General features: G+C 38.6%; 3 protein-coding genes across 3 annotated transcripts; 1 reads left to right on the top strand and 2 right to left on the bottom strand.

Moving 5' to 3' along the window:
- On the top strand, positions 1–6763 carry LOC113759844 (U-box domain-containing protein 62-like). The gene is made up of 8 exons (XM_027302424.1): positions 1–1172; positions 1275–1548; positions 2275–2356; positions 2957–3014; positions 4471–4559; positions 4694–4789; positions 4871–4941; positions 6314–6763. Exons 1-8 carry the CDS (start codon positions 635–637, stop codon positions 6438–6440), a joined length of 1335 nt encoding a protein of 444 aa, XP_027158225.1. The 5' UTR covers positions 1–634; the 3' UTR covers positions 6441–6763.
- A 139-nt stretch (positions 6764–6902) lies between these two features.
- Positions 6903–12147, bottom strand: LOC113762799. The gene is made up of 7 exons (XM_027306396.1): positions 11852–12147; positions 11629–11734; positions 10172–11167; positions 9850–9912; positions 9543–9763; positions 9150–9262; positions 6903–7214 (listed from the first exon to the last, which is right to left on the bottom strand). Exons 1-7 carry the CDS (start codon positions 11909–11911, stop codon positions 7103–7105), a joined length of 1671 nt encoding a protein of 556 aa, XP_027162197.1. The 5' UTR covers positions 11912–12147; the 3' UTR covers positions 6903–7102.
- A 3731-nt stretch (positions 12148–15878) lies between these two features.
- On the bottom strand, positions 15879–19540 carry LOC113755175 (tyrosine N-monooxygenase-like). The gene is made up of 2 exons (XM_027299238.1): positions 18596–19540; positions 15879–16671 (listed from the first exon to the last, which is right to left on the bottom strand). Exons 1-2 carry the CDS (start codon positions 19538–19540, stop codon positions 16036–16038), a joined length of 1581 nt encoding a protein of 526 aa, XP_027155039.1. The 3' UTR covers positions 15879–16035.

The following is a 19540-nucleotide window of genomic DNA, read 5'->3' on the forward strand; positions in this document are numbered from 1 at the left end:
GGTGGCGGTCGTCGTCGAAACAGTTGAACCAATTTCAACTCTCTGTAGCGTAGTGCGGAGGAGTACTTTGGTAGTTTGGTGAGGGATCTTTCCCACTACTGCTACTAACTTACAAACAAAACAAACGGAAACTCCACTCAATCTATTATTGCTATGCTACTCGCAGCTGGATCTCCTCCTAACTCCTAACTCCTAAGTCCTAAGTCCTAAGTCCTAAGTCCTATCCTACCTGAGAATTCCCCAAAAACACCACCACCAAACCGGGTCGTGTCTGTATTATCCATTTCTTTTTAGCTTTCACATCCGTCTTAAGTAAGTAGCAGTAGTAGTAGTAGTAATAGTACAAAATATCCCATCCACGTGGTGCTACTACTACAAGGACTAGTAGCATCAGCATAAAACATCAACGAAAAGCAAAACGCCACCCCGCCTTCCTGTCCCTAAGTACGACATCGTACCAGCCGCCGCAACAGCCGCCGCCTTTAGGCTTTGTCCTCCCCGGGAAGACCAGCTCTGCTACTACTGCATCTCCTCAATTTTCCATCAATCCAAATGCAGTAGACCCTCCCCCCCGATTTTACTTCTGTGCTTTTTGTCAAATTCTTTAGGGTTTTTGGATTGTTTTTCACCCTCCATGGCCTCTGAAGATATGGGCCTAGTCCAAGCCCAACAACGCCTTGATAATGGGCTTAGCCACCCCCACCCCCACCTCGTCTTCCCGGACAACTCCTTCTCCTGCGGCCCCCCGCCGCCTCAACCTCCACGCCGTGTCTCCGCCGCCGACCACAGCTCCAAAGCTACTGCCACTCGGGAGCTCACTGCGGCCTTCATTGACCACCACCACTACTTCCACCAGCCTCCGTCCGCTGACTTCCGCCGAGCCACCTTCTCCTCCCCCTCCCCCGCCGCCTCCGCCGCATCCCACCCGGACAATAGCCACAATTGGAACCTCGGCATCCGTGCCTCCGCCACCACCAGCGGCGGCGACGGATCCGAAGACGATGACGACGACGACGGCGACGACGAAGAAGAAGATGACGACGACGACCATAATAATAATGATGACGATGACGAAAACGAAGTTGAAGGGATTGCTGCCAGTAATGACAAGATCAACAAAAATAGCAGAGGCAAAATGGCAAGTCAGAAATTGAAGCAGCTGTCCTCATTTGGTAAGGTCTTTAACTATGAACTGCTAATCGCCATTAAGTTAGTTGTTTGAATTCTTTTCTTTTCTCTTTTTTCTTTGTGGAATTTATTCAGTTTCTTGTTAGGCTTGAAGGAGGGAAATGTTGTGGGGGTTGCGGGGCGGAGTGGAAATGAGATCAATAATAACTGCGAAATGAGGAATGCTGTGACAATAGCTGATGCTGATGGGGAGATGTACTACTCACAGTATCTGCAGGGGACGGCGGAGGTGGGACCACACGCCCGGCAGAAGGATGTTTTGGTGGTTGAGAATGGTTGTGGGTTTAGTGGAAGAAAGGAGGGTTCGTACTTGACTGAATCCGGGGACTCGTTGAGGGAAATTCTTTCGGATCCTTTGACGTAAGTTTCGTCCACCTGTGTTTGTTGCCACCAGACGAGTATATTAGCTTCTGTGTTGTCAAAATCTGCACTTTTGATTTTTAGTTGCGGTAATCTTTGTTGCTTATGAATGGTCTGGAATAGATGACCTCAATGAAAGCAGATTTTGGACAAAGTTGTTTATTTGCAACAATCAGCAGTCGCAGAATGGATAAAACTGTGCATTGGAAAAAGTTGTTCATAGAAGCTAAAATACTCAAATCTTTCTTTAATTTGTCAATTATTATTCTGTAACTTGTATCAATAGGTTGCCAAGGTGGAAGCTTGAATTAGAGCTGGCAATGGTACCAAGCCTCTCTCATTTTTGCATCAATGTCTTTGCTTAGGTCCAGCAATTGAGGAACTTTTGTTTGAGATTGGTGTGCTACTGTCTTTGTTTGTGATTGTGACTGTGTTTGTGCATGATAAAGTCGACGGTGAGTTTATTTGTGGGTGTAGTGAGCGGCTGTGGCTGTGCTTGAGACAGAGAGTGTTGAGTTGTTTATTGTTTTCTGTCCTTGCACTTTCCTGAAAGAAGGTATCATTGTAGACAAAGTACCAAATGTGCTTTTACTCCCAGATGTGCCTTATGTGGTCCAGTGCCCCTTCCCTCTCTTATAAGTACATTATTGAAGGATTATTTGCCTGGCAAATTTAATTGTTAAACTGCAAATGCACTTCAAGGATTTTTTTCTCCTCGCTCTACAGTGGAGCACTCATGGATGATGCAATGATACTGCCTTGTGGGCATTCATTTGGCAGTGGTGGGATACAGCACGTACTTAGAATGGTGAGTGTTCAAATGACTATCTTCTGTCATTTTGCTTGTACCAAAAGGCTGTAGCTGGGGTTTGCTAGTATCCTTAGTTTCATCAGTTGTTATCTTATCTGGAAGATCTAAATTTCTTAAGGTTGTTATTGAACTTCATTGCTTTTTAGCATGTTAGTTGATCTTTGGTAGGAGCTGGGCACAATGATGCATTGCCATACTGATTGTTGTTTGTGTTTGTTTGTGGTTTTCCTCTTCCAAAAAACACCATGTGCAGTTAAGTAAAAGTATACATTTAGAATGTATATATGTTACCCGGATGTCAGAGTCCATTATATTTTGACCTGTATCGGGCATTGGAAGTTTGATTTATTTGCTATCTTTTTTTTAATTTTGTGTTTAATGTGATGAGACAGATAATATGTTAATTTGCTCTGAAAATAGCAAGCTTTTCTTATTCATTCTGCTCTTTTTGTACTTATCCAATTTGTCGTGTTGGGGGAGAAGATCCGCTGTCAAGCTTTCAAAGTTGAGATTCATTTGGCTAATCTTTTGACTATCTAGTGGAAATGGAGTTTCTTCGTACTGATCTAGCTTTCATCTTCTTTGATTCATTTCCAGAAATCTTGCTACACTTGTTCACAAGCAGTGTCAGAAGATTCTGTCTCCCCTAATCTATGTAAGTGAAGCTCCCCACTTTATTCAAGAGAAATCAATTTCATTTTCAACTTAACTGGATTAAGATGCCTCCCCCCACTTTTTGTATCTCCCAAATCGCAACTGATCTTTATTGTGCTCTGCTGTATAACTCAGTTAATGAAATCTTATTGTCTACATTTTTGGCATGACAGAACCTTTTTCAATTCGAGTTTTACTATTTTTGGTGTGGTCAACTTTTTAATTTTTTATGCTTGGTGTTATTAATTGTTCTTAGTTCCAAAAATAGCATTTTCTTCCTTGGTTGCTTTGGCATACAGGATTCAGGAAGATCATTAATGAGAGACACTGTAGAAAGTTCAATTTCAATAAAAATTTATACCTGATTAAAAAAAGGGTCTAAAAGCCATGAACTTGGTGGATCCTGCATAGTTGATGTCAAACTCTGTACGTAGTAACATTGCCGATACCACATCACATTTAACTAATGGGCTTGGGCTGAAGCCATTGTACTTGAAGTTTGATATCTTTCTTTGATTGGAGTTATATCCCTAATTGGCTGGTGGATGAAATATTGCTGTTAATTAGATCCCAGTTTAAGTATATTCTGGGCCAAGCACGTTACATCATACTTTCTGTTTTCTCAGAAATTGCATCAGAGCTACTGTAGGTAGATTTTGGACTAATACTGGATAAGACCTGGTTCCCTTGGACAAGCAGAATGGAAAAGAAGGATTTGTGTACCCAAATTTTGATTGTATGCTCTAAAGTCTTTTACTGGGTGTGTTTAAGGTCGGTTTAGGTGGTCCAGTTGCAAAGAAGAATCTGGTGAAGCTGAGTATTTATAGTTTACTGCCATGGTTTATAGGTAGTGATGGGGACACCTCAGACAACCCCTTTTAAGTTCTGAGTTGAGTTGACCATCACCCAGGTGCTTATTTTTTGTCGATTTTGTAGGTGACAGCAACCCGTTTCTTTTTCCTTTTTCCCTTCATATAGTGGTCATATTTGTTATCCAGGGTCCTGACAGTTTGTGCGTGACACAAAATTAGATCCACTGATTAATTTTTTTTTCCTCTTTCTTTCTTTTAATTTGTAGCTGTGGTTGGACATTATACCATGCCAGGTGTCAAGTTTTAAATTGGTGATGTCATTGAGTTATGTGTAGGAAGTGCAATGAAATTGATGAAATTATATGATAACAGTTACAATAATAAAGCTGTTTGTTCAGTGCTTAATGGTAAACAATATGGCCTCCTTCTTGTTGATAGTACAAGCAAAGGGACGACATAAAGATGATAGTCAATCTTTTGAAACAATATTCAGAAAGTTCTTGAAGATTCCTCTTACCTATATTCTATTTGAGTAAATAGAGAGAAAATTTAAGGATGAACGATTAATAAGGTCAAGGAATAAATAATCTGTTTTTGTGAAGTTAAAACATTTTGTGACTTTGCATTTGCTCTTTGTTCCTTTAGCTCTTCGCTTGGCTGTCCAGGCATTCCGTCGAGAAGAGGAGTTGCAGGTTCACCGTGCATCAAAAAGGAGGAGGGAACGGCATGAGCAGGTCTGTCCATGTACTTGATGTCGGCTAAAAGATTATGTAGAAGCATGATAGTCCTTGAAAGTGGCAAACTTATGCCTATGCTAGCAATGAAGGGTTTCAGTTGCATCTTCTCTAATTATTAATTTCTCTTGTAGGATAAGGGGACTTATGGTGATTCAGTTCAGACAGATCATCCAAGGGGTAGAGGAGTTCAATTTCCTTTTGCTGTGACTGACAGGGTTATTATAAAGGTTTTATTTTGTAATGTTAAGCTTTACTAGAACTTTGGTTAGTTTTTGATGATGTCACTCAGTAAGGAAAAATTGAACCAGGGTAACAAGAGGACGCCCCCACGTTTTGTTGGACGCGAGGCTATTGTTACCACACAATGTCTGAATGGATGGTAAATCTCTCTCTCTCTCCCTCCCTCTCCATATAACAGTTTGGCATTCCCAATTTCAATTTACTGCTCCTTCCATGATGGAAATATTTAACCGAGACTGCTCTGTTACCTTTCTCTTACTTACCTTGTCACGATGTTCTTATTCTTTTTGATGTTACATAAACTTACATCACAAACTTTTCACTGCAAAGCATATCAAATGGAATTTCATGGGATTAATAAAATGAGATATCACTCGACTGGAAGATTTGGTGTTCATGTATATTTGCTTTTCCTAGCGATCCAGGTGATATCTGATACTGTCAATTTTTCATCTGAGAACAATGTAAGCCTTGATGACTTGTGATCTTGCCATTTAGTTATGACAATCATTTGTTGGGACCATCTTTAAGAGACATAGCTTTCACTAGAGTGTAGCCTGAAGATTTAAGTGGTTATCGTGTTCAAGGATTTGCTAGCAGCTGGGATTTGTATGATTTTGATGTAATATGTCAGGAGTAGCTCTGTTCGTTTGTTTATTCAAGTTGGAATGCACGATGCATAAGGTATCTTAGATATCGTGGTTGTCCTGCATTAAAAAAATAGTAAGTGTGTCGTTTATTTGACGCAAGGCTAGTCAGGCTTTAAGTAAAATTCTCTATAATTACAATTCAGACCTGTCACCTGATGTCATCCAAATTTGCCAAGATGCTGGTAGTCAAGTTCCCAAAGTGAAGTTCTTAAATGATCAGAATTATTGGTCCCAACTTCACGCTACATTAAATTAATCTACCTTGAAAGATGTTGGTGTGGTTTTTGATAGGTTACTTGACTCTAGTTCCAAAATCTTTTAAAAGTAAAGCCTAGGATAATTGCTATTTTAACTCCTGTAATAATTTTTGTGAAGGGTGTGCTCAGTTTTCCTACATCATCCATCTTAGTTTGAGTTAATTGAGTTCAAGCTGACTTCTTGACAAACTTCCTCAATTATTACTTGGTAACACCATAAGTGCAGATCAAGTGATGAAAGTAATTTTCTCTTGCATGTTTAGTCATTAGTTTTGTCTCAGGAATTACCAATGATAGAAAAGTTGTTCCAGATTATCAAAAAGAAAAGTTGTTCCAGGGCGAGCCATAAGGCACTCGTAAACTTTTCTTTGAAGTGAATTGTGTGTAGATCTTGGGTTTTTGTCTACTGGGAGTTTTCTCTCATTCTTGCTCTCATCTTCTGGGCAAGTTCTTGGGGAAGTTGGTACTCTTTTTTCCTTGGATATGTGTATTTCCTAATTCCCTCGATTTGCAGCACATTTTCAGTCTAAAAACTGGGTATTATTTTCTTGCATTACTTTCACAAGAATTAACTTTTTGCTACTGGAAATATCAAATGATACAGGTACGTAGTAAAGACGTTGGACAATGCTGAAAGTGTAAAATTGCAGTATCGCTCCCTTGCCAGAGTTCCAGATAATCCATCGCCAAAGCCTATAGCAACAAGTAAAATGACACCCAACTGGTTGTAACCAGATTGCCGCATGTAGGTTGTTCCATACATACCAAGTTTCGTATCTTCTAACGACAGTACTGGTTGAACTTTCTTAGCTGTAGTCTCACTGTTGTACTCATCACACGCCATTTTCTTATAGTAGGTGTACAGTATAGGAGGGACGTAGTGAGCAAACACGTTAGAGATTTGAACAACGCCATAATTCTTTGGCTGAAATACATCTTAGCATCATAAGTTGTACTTGATTGATGCTTGTATAGGAAAAGGATAGGTTAACATTATTGATCATGGAATACCGAAGAGCCCTCGAGTTGTTGGTGTATTCACAAGTTCACTAAATTCCGCATGCTTTGTGAACATTAACATCTCATTTTTTATACAAAAAAAAAAAAGGACAAAACGGAGCCCTCTACTTGTATATTGGGATGACAGAGAGTATTCTAGAGTTCAAAAGTATTGAAATACTTGTATAGGAAAGTGAACAAGGGCACAAGCATAAAATAAAATTGAAATATAAACCAGGTCAAACTCCTGCAATACAAGTTGAAGAGTTTCTAAGTTTCCTATTATCAGACCTCTGTGTATGCTATAGGCTAGCAACTGGACTAAAAACATGAGAAGGAATACAAGTATAATTAGGAACTCAATGCTAAAAGGGTCAAATGTATGTAAAAGTGATCAGCAGCAAGGTAAGTTCTCCATGGACAACAAGAAATTGCACGTTGAATAAATGGAAGCAGCAGCAGCTCTGACAGCTAAATCCCTCTCTGAGTTATCAGCTTTATGTAGTCTGCAAAAGAAATATATATATATATATATATACAAATCAACTGCAAGCTTAAGAGCAATTATAATATATAATATAGAATGAACAATTAAGAGCAACAAGAAGTTTAAAAAGAAGGCCTGTCAACGGGCCGGAATTCATTATTCCGGACCCCGGACTCAGCATACCAAATCGGGTCCAGATTCGACCCGTTTATCCAACGGGTCTTCTACTCTATGTTTCGGATCCGGGTCCGGGTCCAGGTCTACCCGAAAAAAATTATGAAAATTTACGATTTCTAATAAAAATGAGAAAAAAATATATTTATACACTAATTTCTAACTAATACAAAAAAAACCAAATAAGAAAATAAATTAAATTAACTTTACTCAAATACATCACCCTAATCAAATTATATTGATAAATATACATATTTTAAATTATTAATCCATTTATATCCGGATCCGGGTCTAATACGGGTCGGAATACTATATTCCATATCCGACCCATTTTTTTGTTTGACAAAAACGGATCCGGATCCGGGTCTGGGTAACGGAATTAAATTCCTACCCATACCCGCAATAATTTCATGAATCCGAGCCGGGTCCGGGTCTAGATCCGGGCCGTTGACAGGCCTAACTGCAAGCTTTGCAACCCAAAATTTAATATCTAGGTAAGACTTAGATTTTGACGTACTACTAATGCCTGTTAAGACAGCCTGCAGCATTCAACGGCTTATGGAACAGCTGTAGAACATAAGCTGTAGAAAATCACTACCAAAGATCTGCCATATGAAAACTGCATCTAATATGCAATTTTGCCGATAGTAAGCAAGATTACAACTTGGAATTTTCTAGTATACTTTAATTAAATTATTAAATAGGTATTTTTGGTCTCAGTACTAGTGAATAGTGACGTAACTAGTTAAAATGTAATTCATGGAAAGTAATTTTAAGGCAATTCATTAAAAAAAGTGCAAAATGCCAACTCAAAAAGATTGTGAGTTTGACTCAGTGCCAAAAAGATGCATACATATCACCACAAGTCTGGTTGGCTTATTGATTGCTGCAAGAAATCTCAGAGAACACTGTTAATGGGTCATTAAGCCTGGTACCCAAAAGTGTCTTCTTAAGAAATTGCTTTTTCAAGGAACAATTATATGAATCAGAGAGCTGTGGAAAGATACTCCATACTGTAAGCCTAAGTTTCATGGAGATGGAGAACCAATTGCTGCAAGTGAGACCGCAACAGCAGACTCAATGTGATCATATCAAGAATAAAAGTCGAATTGGACAAAAAGGACTTAAACTGGAGATTCAAATTGAATAGATGGAAGTAGTTCACGCGTTTCTAATCCTGAACCATATAGATAGTGTTCCACCAAAGCACAGCTGGGCATTTAAGTGATGCAAAAATTTGGACTTCCCAACTGCTATATTCAGGTTATCAGTGAATGATAGGAAATGAAGTGGTGATTAAATTAAGTTCTAAGCACAATTCACATTGGCTCCTCTTTGGCTTTACAATGTCATGCATAGAAACGAGTGACTGTAACTCCTTCAAAAGAATTGTAAGAAACTGCTATTAAGGAACTTGTAGTTAGTACTTGCCCAGTTGGAAAATGAATGTCCTACTTTCTATAAACCAAATTTCTAGTCATAATCACTCCAGACGTTCTATTAGAAAGCTATTGGGTCTACCTGTTGCCCTTCTCCATCACAAAATTTCACTATTTTAAGTGATGTACCTACATATCTTCTTATTACTATATTTTCAATGTCTTCTCAATTAGTTTGCCAAATTAAATATTACATGCATTTTAAGACAATGGAGCAACCTAATGCTGTTATTTGCTCCAAAATGAACCGAAATAAGATGAAACACAAAAAAATTAGACAGTAAGCAATGCAAACAATGTCATAATAAACAAAAGTAGAATCTAGCAACATGAATATTCACCTGCAATCGTTTTCAAAAGTGCTTGAATGCTGCAGACTATATGCTGTACTATATTTGAAAAGACCCGTGTCACAATGCAACTGCATTTCTGTTACTTGGTTTAACCAACTTTCCTGAAACAATAAGCGCGTTAGATCAATCTGGTTTCAATCCTAACATACAATCATGAAAAGCTCTATGTAGCATGCATATTATTCCCTCTGGGAAAATGTCCAATCATATTCTCTAGCAAAATAAAGGCATGAAAAGATAAGTTCATAACAAGCCAACTCACTGTAACTGTAAGCAGTGAGCATGGATGTCATGTTGTATTATCACTCCAACGCGACAAATATACTGAAGATTTTGGAAAATTTTTCTTATAAAGGAAACAAGCATTTGAAGCCAACCTACCAATTGTTTCTCTTCTTCAGACAATGTTCTATCCATCTGATCAAACAGTACATTCCATTTAGCACGATGTGCATCAGCAGCTGAATTGTGAGAATGACCAGCATCAGCAGTTTTTGAGTTGTAAGGAGCATTCTCTTGGACAGACAGGAATTCTTTTGATAATAGGAAAGGCAACTCAGTATGAATAACAGCCCGCACCCTCTTCTTACTACGTCGTAATGCTGCATGGATGAAGATAGGACATTAGAGGTGAATTTACTCCCAATATTGTGTTATTGCAGTGATATTTCAAGGAGTAAAGGTCCACCTGCAAGACGACCCTTGATGTCTTGATGAAGAAGTTCCAACCAATGGGAAGCAACGCTAGCAGCTGGAGATCAAAGAAATACCATGTTAAAATATTAATATACTCTTTCTTCTAGATGAAAATCGTAAATTGACATCATTCAGTTTGATATTTGGGCCTTGTGACCTCACAGAAAATTCAACATGTAGCAAATTCTTAACAGAAAATTCTTAAGTGATACTCTTTCTTCTAGATGAAAAGGGTGCTTTTCATACTATTTTGGAGAACTGCATGAATGGCAGAGAGCATTTATTGAAAAAAATTCATAAAAAAAAGGACCAACCTTGAGCAGAGAGTGAAGTAACACTAGTTAGGTTTGCTGATTCCTCATTGGACAAGGAACTATTATTTTCTGATGTAATAGCTCCAGCAGAAGACAGCTTAAGTGCAAGTATTTCATCCTCATTTTCTATATTTGGGTGTTTGAAAGATGAAGTACTTCCCATTGCTCTTGTGTCAACCATGCGGGATTCATGATCAACACCTGTCAGCACCGAGTACAACGAAGCTGAGTTATTAAAGGATGCCGGATATCCACTCATCTGCCTTCTCTCCAGCAAACTATTCATTGAACCATCTTCATGAGAGAGTGAATGTCCCTTAGTTTCTGCTCGATTTATGACTTGTAAGTCCTTCACTTCACTAAAGTCTTTCGTTCCCCTTTTTGTTTGGTCTTTCTGTCTACTGCCTGAGTGAGAATTCTCATTTCTTTCCGACTTCAGAAGAGCCTCAATTATAGAATGAACCTGCTTTTTGTTTCTCACATGATTTATGATCCCAGGATTCAGTTCATTAAGCAACCCACTAGGAGCAGCCATCTTAGCAAACCTGTCCACTTGTTCTTTTTTAGCAAGCTCCATCTTTCTCTTGATCCCATCGTTCTTGTGTTTTCTTCCACGTGGCTTTGGCATCGGCACTCCACCATGAGAAGACGATATGAATCCATTTTGTTTCATCTCTTTCCAAACCTTCATTGGATCTTTCTCCTCCAAAGGGCCAACAGAACTACCACAATCAGAATCATCTATAGATTTTGAATGTCCATAGATTCCACAAGGATGAATTGGCTCCTTGTTCATGGTGAAGGTAAAGATGTCTCCTTCATTGAGATCTAAGCCAAAACCTCTTGAATTTAACAAACTCACATTACATTCCTCATTGTTGGGAGCCATAGCATCATCAGCAAGCACATTGTTGGGGGCACCAAAGTTAGCATTGAGGTCTATTTCTCTGGTTGCATTGTCAACTGCGAGATGTACCGCGTCCTTTGTTGTCCTTTCTGCACCAGCAAAACAGCGTTCCGTGACCTTCAGTTTCTTAATTTGGGGGAGTTCTTTTATGCAATTATCAAGTGCAGACATAATAATTCATTATTTCGATTTCCAAAAACTTACATACCACTCTGCCACATTTCCACCCTACCAATCTTGTTAAGTTACCTAAATTCAGCACTGAGAAGATACCTGACAGTACAAAACTCTGAACTGGTGAAATTTCTTTTGTTATCTCCCCGGTAGGAACTTAAGGAACGATGACAAGAGGCGTAATTGCCGAAGTCGAGCAAAAACAAACATTTGAGTCAACCTAAGTTCCTTTAACAAGTAGATTCCCACCAACCCCAAAAAACAAATCCTAATGTTTGATATCTCAAATTTAAACTTGTTTATCTAATCAAGCTGACATATGAAATTCAATGGAAAAGAAAAAAGAAGGATGCCATCAAGTAAAGAACAGAGATACCTTCAGAACGAAACACTGATTCAAGATCCCTTGTTTTGACTCTTTTTTGTTCAAATTCGGATCTTTCTTCCACTTCCGGGCGAGCTCTCTTCTCTCCCACCAAAACCTGAAAAATTTACCGCCCAAAAACGTTTCTTTAATTTTTTTTTTTTTAAAGAAAGAAAGAAAGAATACACAAGAGGTCAAAAACCCAAAAAAATTGTAGAAGTGTAATGTCACGAACCTTCAATTCAGATCTAGGGACTCCCAAGGATTTATCAAAAACCCCACTTTCGTCCTCCATTAATCAAGCGGTCGCAAAAAAAATTCAAGATTTTCAGCTCTGACCCCGGACCAAACCCCAAAAGCCCAAATCAAAACCCAAGACGAAAAATCTTGATGAGGGTCGAAAACAAACATGAAAAAGAATTGACTCTGTAGAATCGGTTCCTTCTGAATTAGGATTCTATTGCAGTAAGTAACTGAGGAACGAAGAAATCAATCAATCAGTACATTACATTGGGGATAAAGAAGAGAGCGAAGAAGAAATGGACCAATAGTGTCGTCGTTATATTTTTTTTGGGGGGGGGGGGGGAGAGCGGAGACGGGTCGAGAGTTTTTGGATTTGAAATTGAAGAAGAGGCGCGCTGACACACAGGCAAAGCGTTTATTTCGGTTGGGAGAAAAGATGGAATCTTTGCATTTGCAACCTTTTGTTTTGTTTGATGTATGTTTGCTGACACTATACATAGGACTTGGGAGTAAGAAAGAGTACTAGAAAGTGTCAGCTAAGCAACGTTTTGGGTCATAAGTAACTCATGAGAGACGACGACGGCCTAATGGGCTGCTGCTACGGCCTATATTTGAGTATTTCCTTCTTCAAATTCAAATATTGGAGCCACTGCCACATAGGGTTCAGCGGACGCAAAAGACACACTATTGCCGCCTTTTCCTGGCTCATGGGCCCATTCATGTCAACTTCCGATTTTGTACCGTTACTTAAACATATCTCTCGCTTTTGGATGGTACATTGGTAGTTTGGTACCAGTCTATTTGTTAATTTTTAATTATTTGCATTTTTTTTTAAAAAAATTCTCTCAAATAATATAGTATTATCCAAAGTACAAACACACACTTACTATTAATTTTAAATTTTCCTACCTTTCCTTCCCTCGCTCTTATCTTTCCTACTATGAAGAACCTTTTCCTAACGAAACTCCTCTATTGCTATTTTAATATTAATAGCATTAAACACCCTTAACGTTTTAGAGTGATTTGCATTTTGCCTCTTAACTTTTTGTGTTTTGAAGCATTTTGTCCTTTCTTTCGGTCAAAGTGATAATTGATTGTATAATAGTGATTGATTATTAAAAGGGCTGATTAGAGTATATATCATATTATCTTTAATTTATCTCCTAATCTTTCGTTTATGTCACTTCATTCATTCCGATGAGAACAAAATTATGCCTTTAGTATTTTGATTTTTTTATTGTTCTTTTTTTTTTCCCCTTTCTTCTCTTGTTTTCTCGTCTCCTGTTTTCTTCACTCGAGTCCCAAAGCTCTAACTACACTGCATCATAAATATCCCCTTATTGTAATTATCCAGAAAAAAAAAGGAAGAATTGAATTTTCAGGAAGAGTATTTATAAACAAAAAAATAATAATAATCAAGAACTAATAGCACAAACTTTGACAATCCTGCTGCACTATACGCTGGTGACCCCGGGTATCGGCAACCTATCAAACCCAACTTTGTCTATGCGTGCCTGTGTATTCTTTTTTTCTTGGTCAATGATAGCAAAGTGAGATGAAGATGGGTTTGATGGTTATAGAGTGGGCTAGGGAGAAGGAATAAGGAAGAAAATGGCAGATTGGATGAAAAAAAAAACACATATAAGGTCTACTCTATAGTCCTCAATTTATTGAGTTGAGTTTTGAGAATTGAAATTATTCGAAATTTTTGAGAATCTCCCGTTTGTAGGGGTGGCAATTCCTGACACGACCCGAAAACACGACACGAACCTAACACGAAATTAATGGGTTTGGGTTAAGGTTTCGAGAGTTTGGGTCAGAATCGGGTCGAACCCGATGAACCCGAAAAGAAAACAGGTCAATTTCGAGTCAACCCGTGGTGACCTGATATGACCCAATGTGACCCGTTTACGAATTAAAACTAATTTAATAAACATAAAAATTATTTTATCTAACTAAACTAAATCATTTTTTTTCCAAAGGCATTAATTACTTAATCCTAAATGAATTTATTTAACTCGTGTGAAGTTAAAATTATTATATTTGGACAAATAATATATTATGTTATTTTTTACTTTTATGCTGTTTTAATTTATTTTATATTTGGTTTGGGATAAAACACTTTTATGGTGTTTAATTTATTTTAGATTTGGTTTGAAATTATTTATTTAAATTTTTATTACTTGATGATGTAATTAATTCTGTGAAAAATTGATTTTATTAGAAATTACAGTGATAAATTAATAAATTAAAATTAAGTTTCGGATCATTTCGGGTCGACCCGCCAACCCGAAATTTTCGGGTTCGTGCCAGGTACCCTGGCCCGTTTCGGGTTTACGGGTCGGGTTCGGGTCAGCAGGTTCTTTGTTATACTTAAGCCTCAACCCAACCCGCCAACCCGAACCCGACCCGATTGCCACCCCTACCCGTTTGGTATGTTTTTTTAAACAAGATGTCTACCGATAAGATATTGGGCTTGTGGAAGAAGGAACGAGAAAATAAACAACAAGGAGAAAAAGAAGATAATGAAGGGGAAAAGAAAAAGGGTAATGAGAAGAAAATGAAAAAACAGAGGTTAGAATAATGGAGGGGTAATTTGGTTTGAAAGGGGGTAAAGTGACACAAACCAAAGATTAAGGATTAAAGTACACTTTAAGGGGGAATATGGCATTGCAAGCTTTTACCATACACACAATGAAAAGATATTCAATTTGTTTTCTGTGATAGGAAGCAAATGGCAAATCTTATCTTACATATATAAAGTGTCAATAGGCTTGTGAACAGTGCCTGGTGGACCGGTTATGCCGTGATTTGTGTGAGCTTGAGGGGCGTTTTGGTCTTTTGCTGATGGGTGGCATTGGTTTTTCTGGAATTTTATGATTCTTGGTTGCATGATTTCTTGGTTGCATGATATTGGGGCAGCTTGGCGACACGTTGATGCAGACAAGGCTTGGTCTCTTGCCATGCGGGCTCCGGTTCTGCTTGGTTTTTTGGAAGTTAATAATTTCTGCTGGTTAGTGGGCGGTGGGCGGTCAGTAGTTTTCTTTCTTCTCTTTTAGCTATCTTCTTCTTCTTAGTTTCCTTTGGCAGCTTCAGAAATGACTTGAAAAATTTTCTTTTGCTTTTGAAGTGATTCACTGTTTAGTTGGCTTTGCTGGAACCTTTCTTCTCTTTTAGCTTTCTTCTTCTTTTTAGTTTTCGTTGGTAGCTTCAGAAATGACTTGAAAAGTTTTCTTTTGCTTTTCAAGTAATTCGCTGTTTAATTAGCTTTCTTGGAAATTCGCTTCTGTCGGTGTGGTCCTCTTGTATGATTCACTTCAGACGTGTGTTTGGTTTCCCAATCTCTTGTATAATTGTAGTTGCTTTGGCTGCATTGGTGAGTAGGCGGTGGATAGTGTCCGCAGCAGTCTCTGGTTTTGCAGGGTGATGTCTTTACTTTCTCACCTAATTGATCTTCTGAGCAAGCTGTGTTTGGTGGGCCGGTTATACTGTGATTTTTGTGAACTTGAGCTGTGTTTTGGCCTTTTGGCATTGGACGGCAATGGTTTGATGGAAATTCACTTCTGTCCGCGTGGGCTTCTTGGATGGGAACATTTTGGCGGTCAGCAATTTCCTCACATTCTGTTCTTGGTTCTGTGCTGAATCCAGTGCGCACCGCTTCAGAGTTTTGGGAGCTGTTACTTTTTCTTTTCTTCGCCTTCTTTATCAGGAGTGTTTTTCCTGTTCCTCATTCTTCTTCTTAGCTTTTCTCTGGCCAGTGTTTTTTCCTTCCCTTGTTTTCCTATTACCAGGTCCTACCTACCTGACGCATAGCGTCAGGGCAGAATACCTAGTAAATACAAATGTGTAGAGGCAGATATTTGTTCAATTCACGTCTTTTCGTGCAACTATACTGATATTCCTGTTTTTAATATGGCAAATACCCAGTGAATTTTAGACTTTGATCGGTCTAAAACAACTGAACTTTATTCAATAACAATAACAACAGAAATTACAGAAACTCAAAGGGGTGTGTTTAGAGCTATTAATTATTGAAACACAAAACAAATCCAGAAACCCGACTGTCCACCCCTGGATTGAGACAAAGTAGCAAGCAGAAGCCAATTCACTGACCAGATTAAGATTTTAATCACCAACAAGTTCCTTAACTTAAGTTTTCCTCTCAAGTTTCAGAATTTATGAGATAATTGGATATGTTGTGGCAGGCAAACGTGGGCTGGCATGTGCATGCAGCGGTTTGGCCATTTCGAATTCATTGGGTGCTTCAGAGAGATCGATCTTTCCTTCATTTTCCGGCACACTCCAAGCAAATCCTTGCAAAATCCTTCCCAATGCTATCACGCTTAACGCAGATCCCAGTGCAATCCCTGGACAAGCTCGTTTACCTGAACTGAAGGTAACCAACCTTAGCTCTGGCTCCATCAGCTCTATTTTACTTGATTTATCGTCATTGAAGTAACGTTCGGGCTTAAACTCCAGGGGCTCCTGCCACACTTTAGGATTCCGACCAAGTCCTCGGCGACCCAACAGGATGTGGCTGCCTTTGGGAATGAAGTAACCACCAACGACTATGTTCGACATGGAAACGTGAGGCAAGTTAAAGGGTGTAATGGGGTGGAGTCTCAAAGACTCTTTTACGCATGCCTTGACGTAGTTTAATTGCGGAATATCGGATTCTTGAACCAGTCTTCCTTTTCCCACCACCCTGTCAACCTCATCTACGGCCTTCTGTTGAATCTCCGGTTTGTTGATCATTTGTGCCACAGCCCATTCTAGCGAAGTCGTCGGACTATCCACCCCGAAGAACAGCTCCTGCAATGTCACCTCAAGCAAAACATAAGCAAAAAAATGTGTTGACATTTTTCCCCCGTTGGGTGGCCTGGGGGAGTGGTGGTTGGGATTTACATCAAAATTGTTGGTGCTCTGTCATCGTTCCACTACAGTCCCATTCAGTAATCAATCAAAAAAATTATTGCAGGCAGAACAAGCGAAAATGAGTTGATTATGGATATTTTGTCATGGAGTGATGTGATGTCCACTTTAGCAATCAAAACTCGCATCATATCATATGACGACGTCCCTTAGCCATTTTAGGTTTTCCGACAAGTTAGGCAGATGAGGTTGTATTACTCCATTTCCTTTTCTGGTGCACCATTTCCAAAAGTATCGTATTCTTTGTCCTGGCACTAACTAACTGATTCCAAACTTGTCAGACGATTTGTCAATCATTTCCTTCTGAGCCAACGTGTTTCGTTCGATCGGTATTGTAATAAAAGATATTTTTGATGACTTCACCACTAAAAACAGGAGGAATATGGTGTATTTAGATAGGCATAAGTATTTCTACAAAAGTTATTTACCTGCATTACAAATATATTTTTCAAGCATTTTTTTATTTTTTCAATCACATTTTAAAAAGTGTTATAGTAAGTTTTCTAAATAATATTTCAAATAAACTCCTATCCAAATACTCTATGGCTTACATAATACTTGCGTTAAAGATGATAGTTAAAGATGAAAAAGGTATTTACGTTTTGTTCTCTTGTTGACCAGAAAATGGTTCAGATTTGGGCCATTCAGATTCAAATTGAATGCATCTCCTATTAAGGTTTTCCAGACCATAGGACTTACATAATACTCTATGGCTTTTTCTATATGGTGTGATACACTACATGCAAACTAGAAGAGGAAGTTGATTTCGCTATTAATACTTTAAAAATACTATTCACCTTTGAATTGCAAGACTTTTGTGAAAGAAATTTATACTTCAAGGATTAACTAACAACGTGCCCATTTTTTACTCGCACCTTTTTTCTTTTTTTTTTTGACACAGGGGTGTCCGGGTCAATTCTTACGAGGCCCGACTAATTCCCTGAGGCCCGAGCCCGGCGTCCCAACCCGACCAAAGTACGATAAGTGCACAGGCGTCCCCATAGCGCACCTTTTACGCGCGCCTTTTAGGGTACCAAATTTAATAGATAAATCTTTCATGTTAGTGTAACGATTTTTTTTATACTAACAAATCTAAATGCATGTCACGTGAGTAAAAATTGAATTTCAAATTTGAATAAAGATTGTATGACATTCATCTATATGTGCTAGTGTAGAATTTTTTCTTACGCTAAAAGTGTACAAAAGATCAATCCCTAATATAAATCTTAAAAGTTTATTTTATTATATGGGTATATGATGTATATAGCAATGACGATCTGGTATGCATAGTTTTATACCACTATCGTGTATACACTATATCATTTATTTCTTATTTGCCTATAAAGAGTATCTTAGGTATATACAATTTTTAGGGTAAAGTTTTTCTGTTTTAGAATTTTAGATCCATGTCGTAGTTGGACGGAATAACTAACTATAAAGGGGACTATAGGTGCCGCCGGGGCTGTAATAGAGAATTAGGATCGATGTAGGCATCTAACTAGAATTGAGCAATTGACTAATTCAATTTAGTTTACACTAGAGCGGATCTTCCTCTAAACTTAAACAGGCGAAAAGTTTGTTTGATTTACCATATTAGTACAGTGCATAATATTAGATCCGTAAATTTTTATTTTATTTTTACTTTATTCGCATTTCCAATTTTAATTTATCTTCCTCCCTATCAATACCAACTCCTTAATCCACGTGATACGAATAGTTAGCCAAATTAAATTCTTAGAAACCGCAAATATATCTATATATATATAGAGAGAGAGAGAGAGATTTCGAAAGAAGTTGTACTCACAATGCATTGTGCTTTGATCTCTTCTTCTGATAATAATGGCTTCCCTGTTGCATCCTTAAGCGATATCATAACATCTAGTAAATCTTGTGGCTCTTGTTTCTCTCCATTGATTCTGCGTTTCGTAATCCTTTCCTCTATGATTGGGTCATGGTACTTGTTCATAACTCCTAAAGCCTCCTTCACAATTTTCTCGTGATTGTCTATATCCAGCACCCTCAACCAAGGCAAATAATCGGATACACAGAATGCATAGAGGTGCCGAAGAATTGTGAAGATTGCTTTGACATGCTCTTTTTCTTCTTCACCTGGACCTCCATCTTTCCCACCTTCCCCGAAGTATCTTGTGTTGAAAACAACCTTCCTAACAACATTTATAGCATAATGACGGAGCGCTGTTCTGACATCAACGACAGCGCCATCTCTGCCAGAACTCTTGCACTGATTAAGAATGAAAGACACGTAGTTATCTGCTTCTTGGTTCCTTTTCTCGATTAACCACCTATGTCTCGCGGGGGTCATCAACTCACTTGTGTACATTTTTCTCATTTTCTTCCACTGAGGACCCCATGGAGAAACAGCCATGCTCAGGAAGCCACGGCTGGAGAGTTCAGTAGCCATGGTGAACGGTCTGGAGGCCAGTTGGTCATCATGATTGTGCAAGAATTCCCGAGCTACTTGGGGTGAATTCACCACGATGACATGGACGCTGCCTAAATGGAAGAGTGCAACGTCGGTATTGAGTTTTCTCATTATGCCATCGATCCAATAAAACGGTGGCTTGTTCTTGTAGAGCTCAGGGATGTTCCCTACGATAGGCCATGGTGATGGGCCAGGGGGAAGTTTTGGACCAAGCCTGCTTTTCTTGAAGGAATTATATCCCCATTTGATGATGATAAAGAGGAGGATAAAAGCAAGGATTAGGGGAGGCTCGACTGGCATTGCCAT

This window comes from Coffea eugenioides, chromosome 2 (genome assembly GCF_003713205.1).
Source record: "Coffea eugenioides isolate CCC68of chromosome 2, Ceug_1.0, whole genome shotgun sequence".
Taxonomy (NCBI): Eukaryota; Viridiplantae; Streptophyta; class Magnoliopsida; order Gentianales; family Rubiaceae; genus Coffea; species Coffea eugenioides.

What these genes read in the sequence shown, in the direction of transcription:
- LOC113759844 (XM_027302424.1), top strand. Translation starts at nt 635, where the DNA reads ATGGCCTCTGAAGATATGGGCCTAGTCCAAGCCCAACAACGCCTTGAT. An exon ending in GAAGCAGCTGTCCTCATTTG is followed by an intron (nt 1,173 to 1,274) that starts GTAAGGTCTTTA and finishes GTTTCTTGTTAG; the next exon opens with GCTTGAAGGAGGGAAATGTT. An exon ending in ATTCTTTCGGATCCTTTGAC is followed by an intron (nt 1,549 to 2,274) that starts GTAAGTTTCGTC and finishes CTCGCTCTACAG; the next exon opens with TGGAGCACTCATGGATGATG.
- LOC113762799 (XM_027306396.1), bottom strand. Translation starts at nt 11,911, where the DNA reads ATGGAGGACGAAAGTGGGGTTTTTGATAAATCCTTGGGAGTCCCTAGA. An exon ending in CTGAAGAAGAGAAACAATTG is followed by an intron (nt 9,263 to 9,542) that starts GTAGGTTGGCTT and finishes TTATTGTTTCAG; the next exon opens with GAAAGTTGGTTAAACCAAGT. An exon ending in ACTTTTGAAAACGATTGCAG is followed by an intron (nt 7,215 to 9,149) that starts GTGAATATTCAT and finishes TTTCTTTTGCAG; the next exon opens with ACTACATAAAGCTGATAACT.
- LOC113755175 (XM_027299238.1), bottom strand. Translation starts at nt 19,540, where the DNA reads ATGGCAATGCCAGTCGAGCCTCCCCTAATCCTTGCTTTTATCCTCCTC. An exon ending in AGATCAAAGCACAATGCATT is followed by an intron (nt 16,672 to 18,595) that starts GTGAGTACAACT and finishes GTGACATTGCAG; the next exon opens with GAGCTGTTCTTCGGGGTGGA.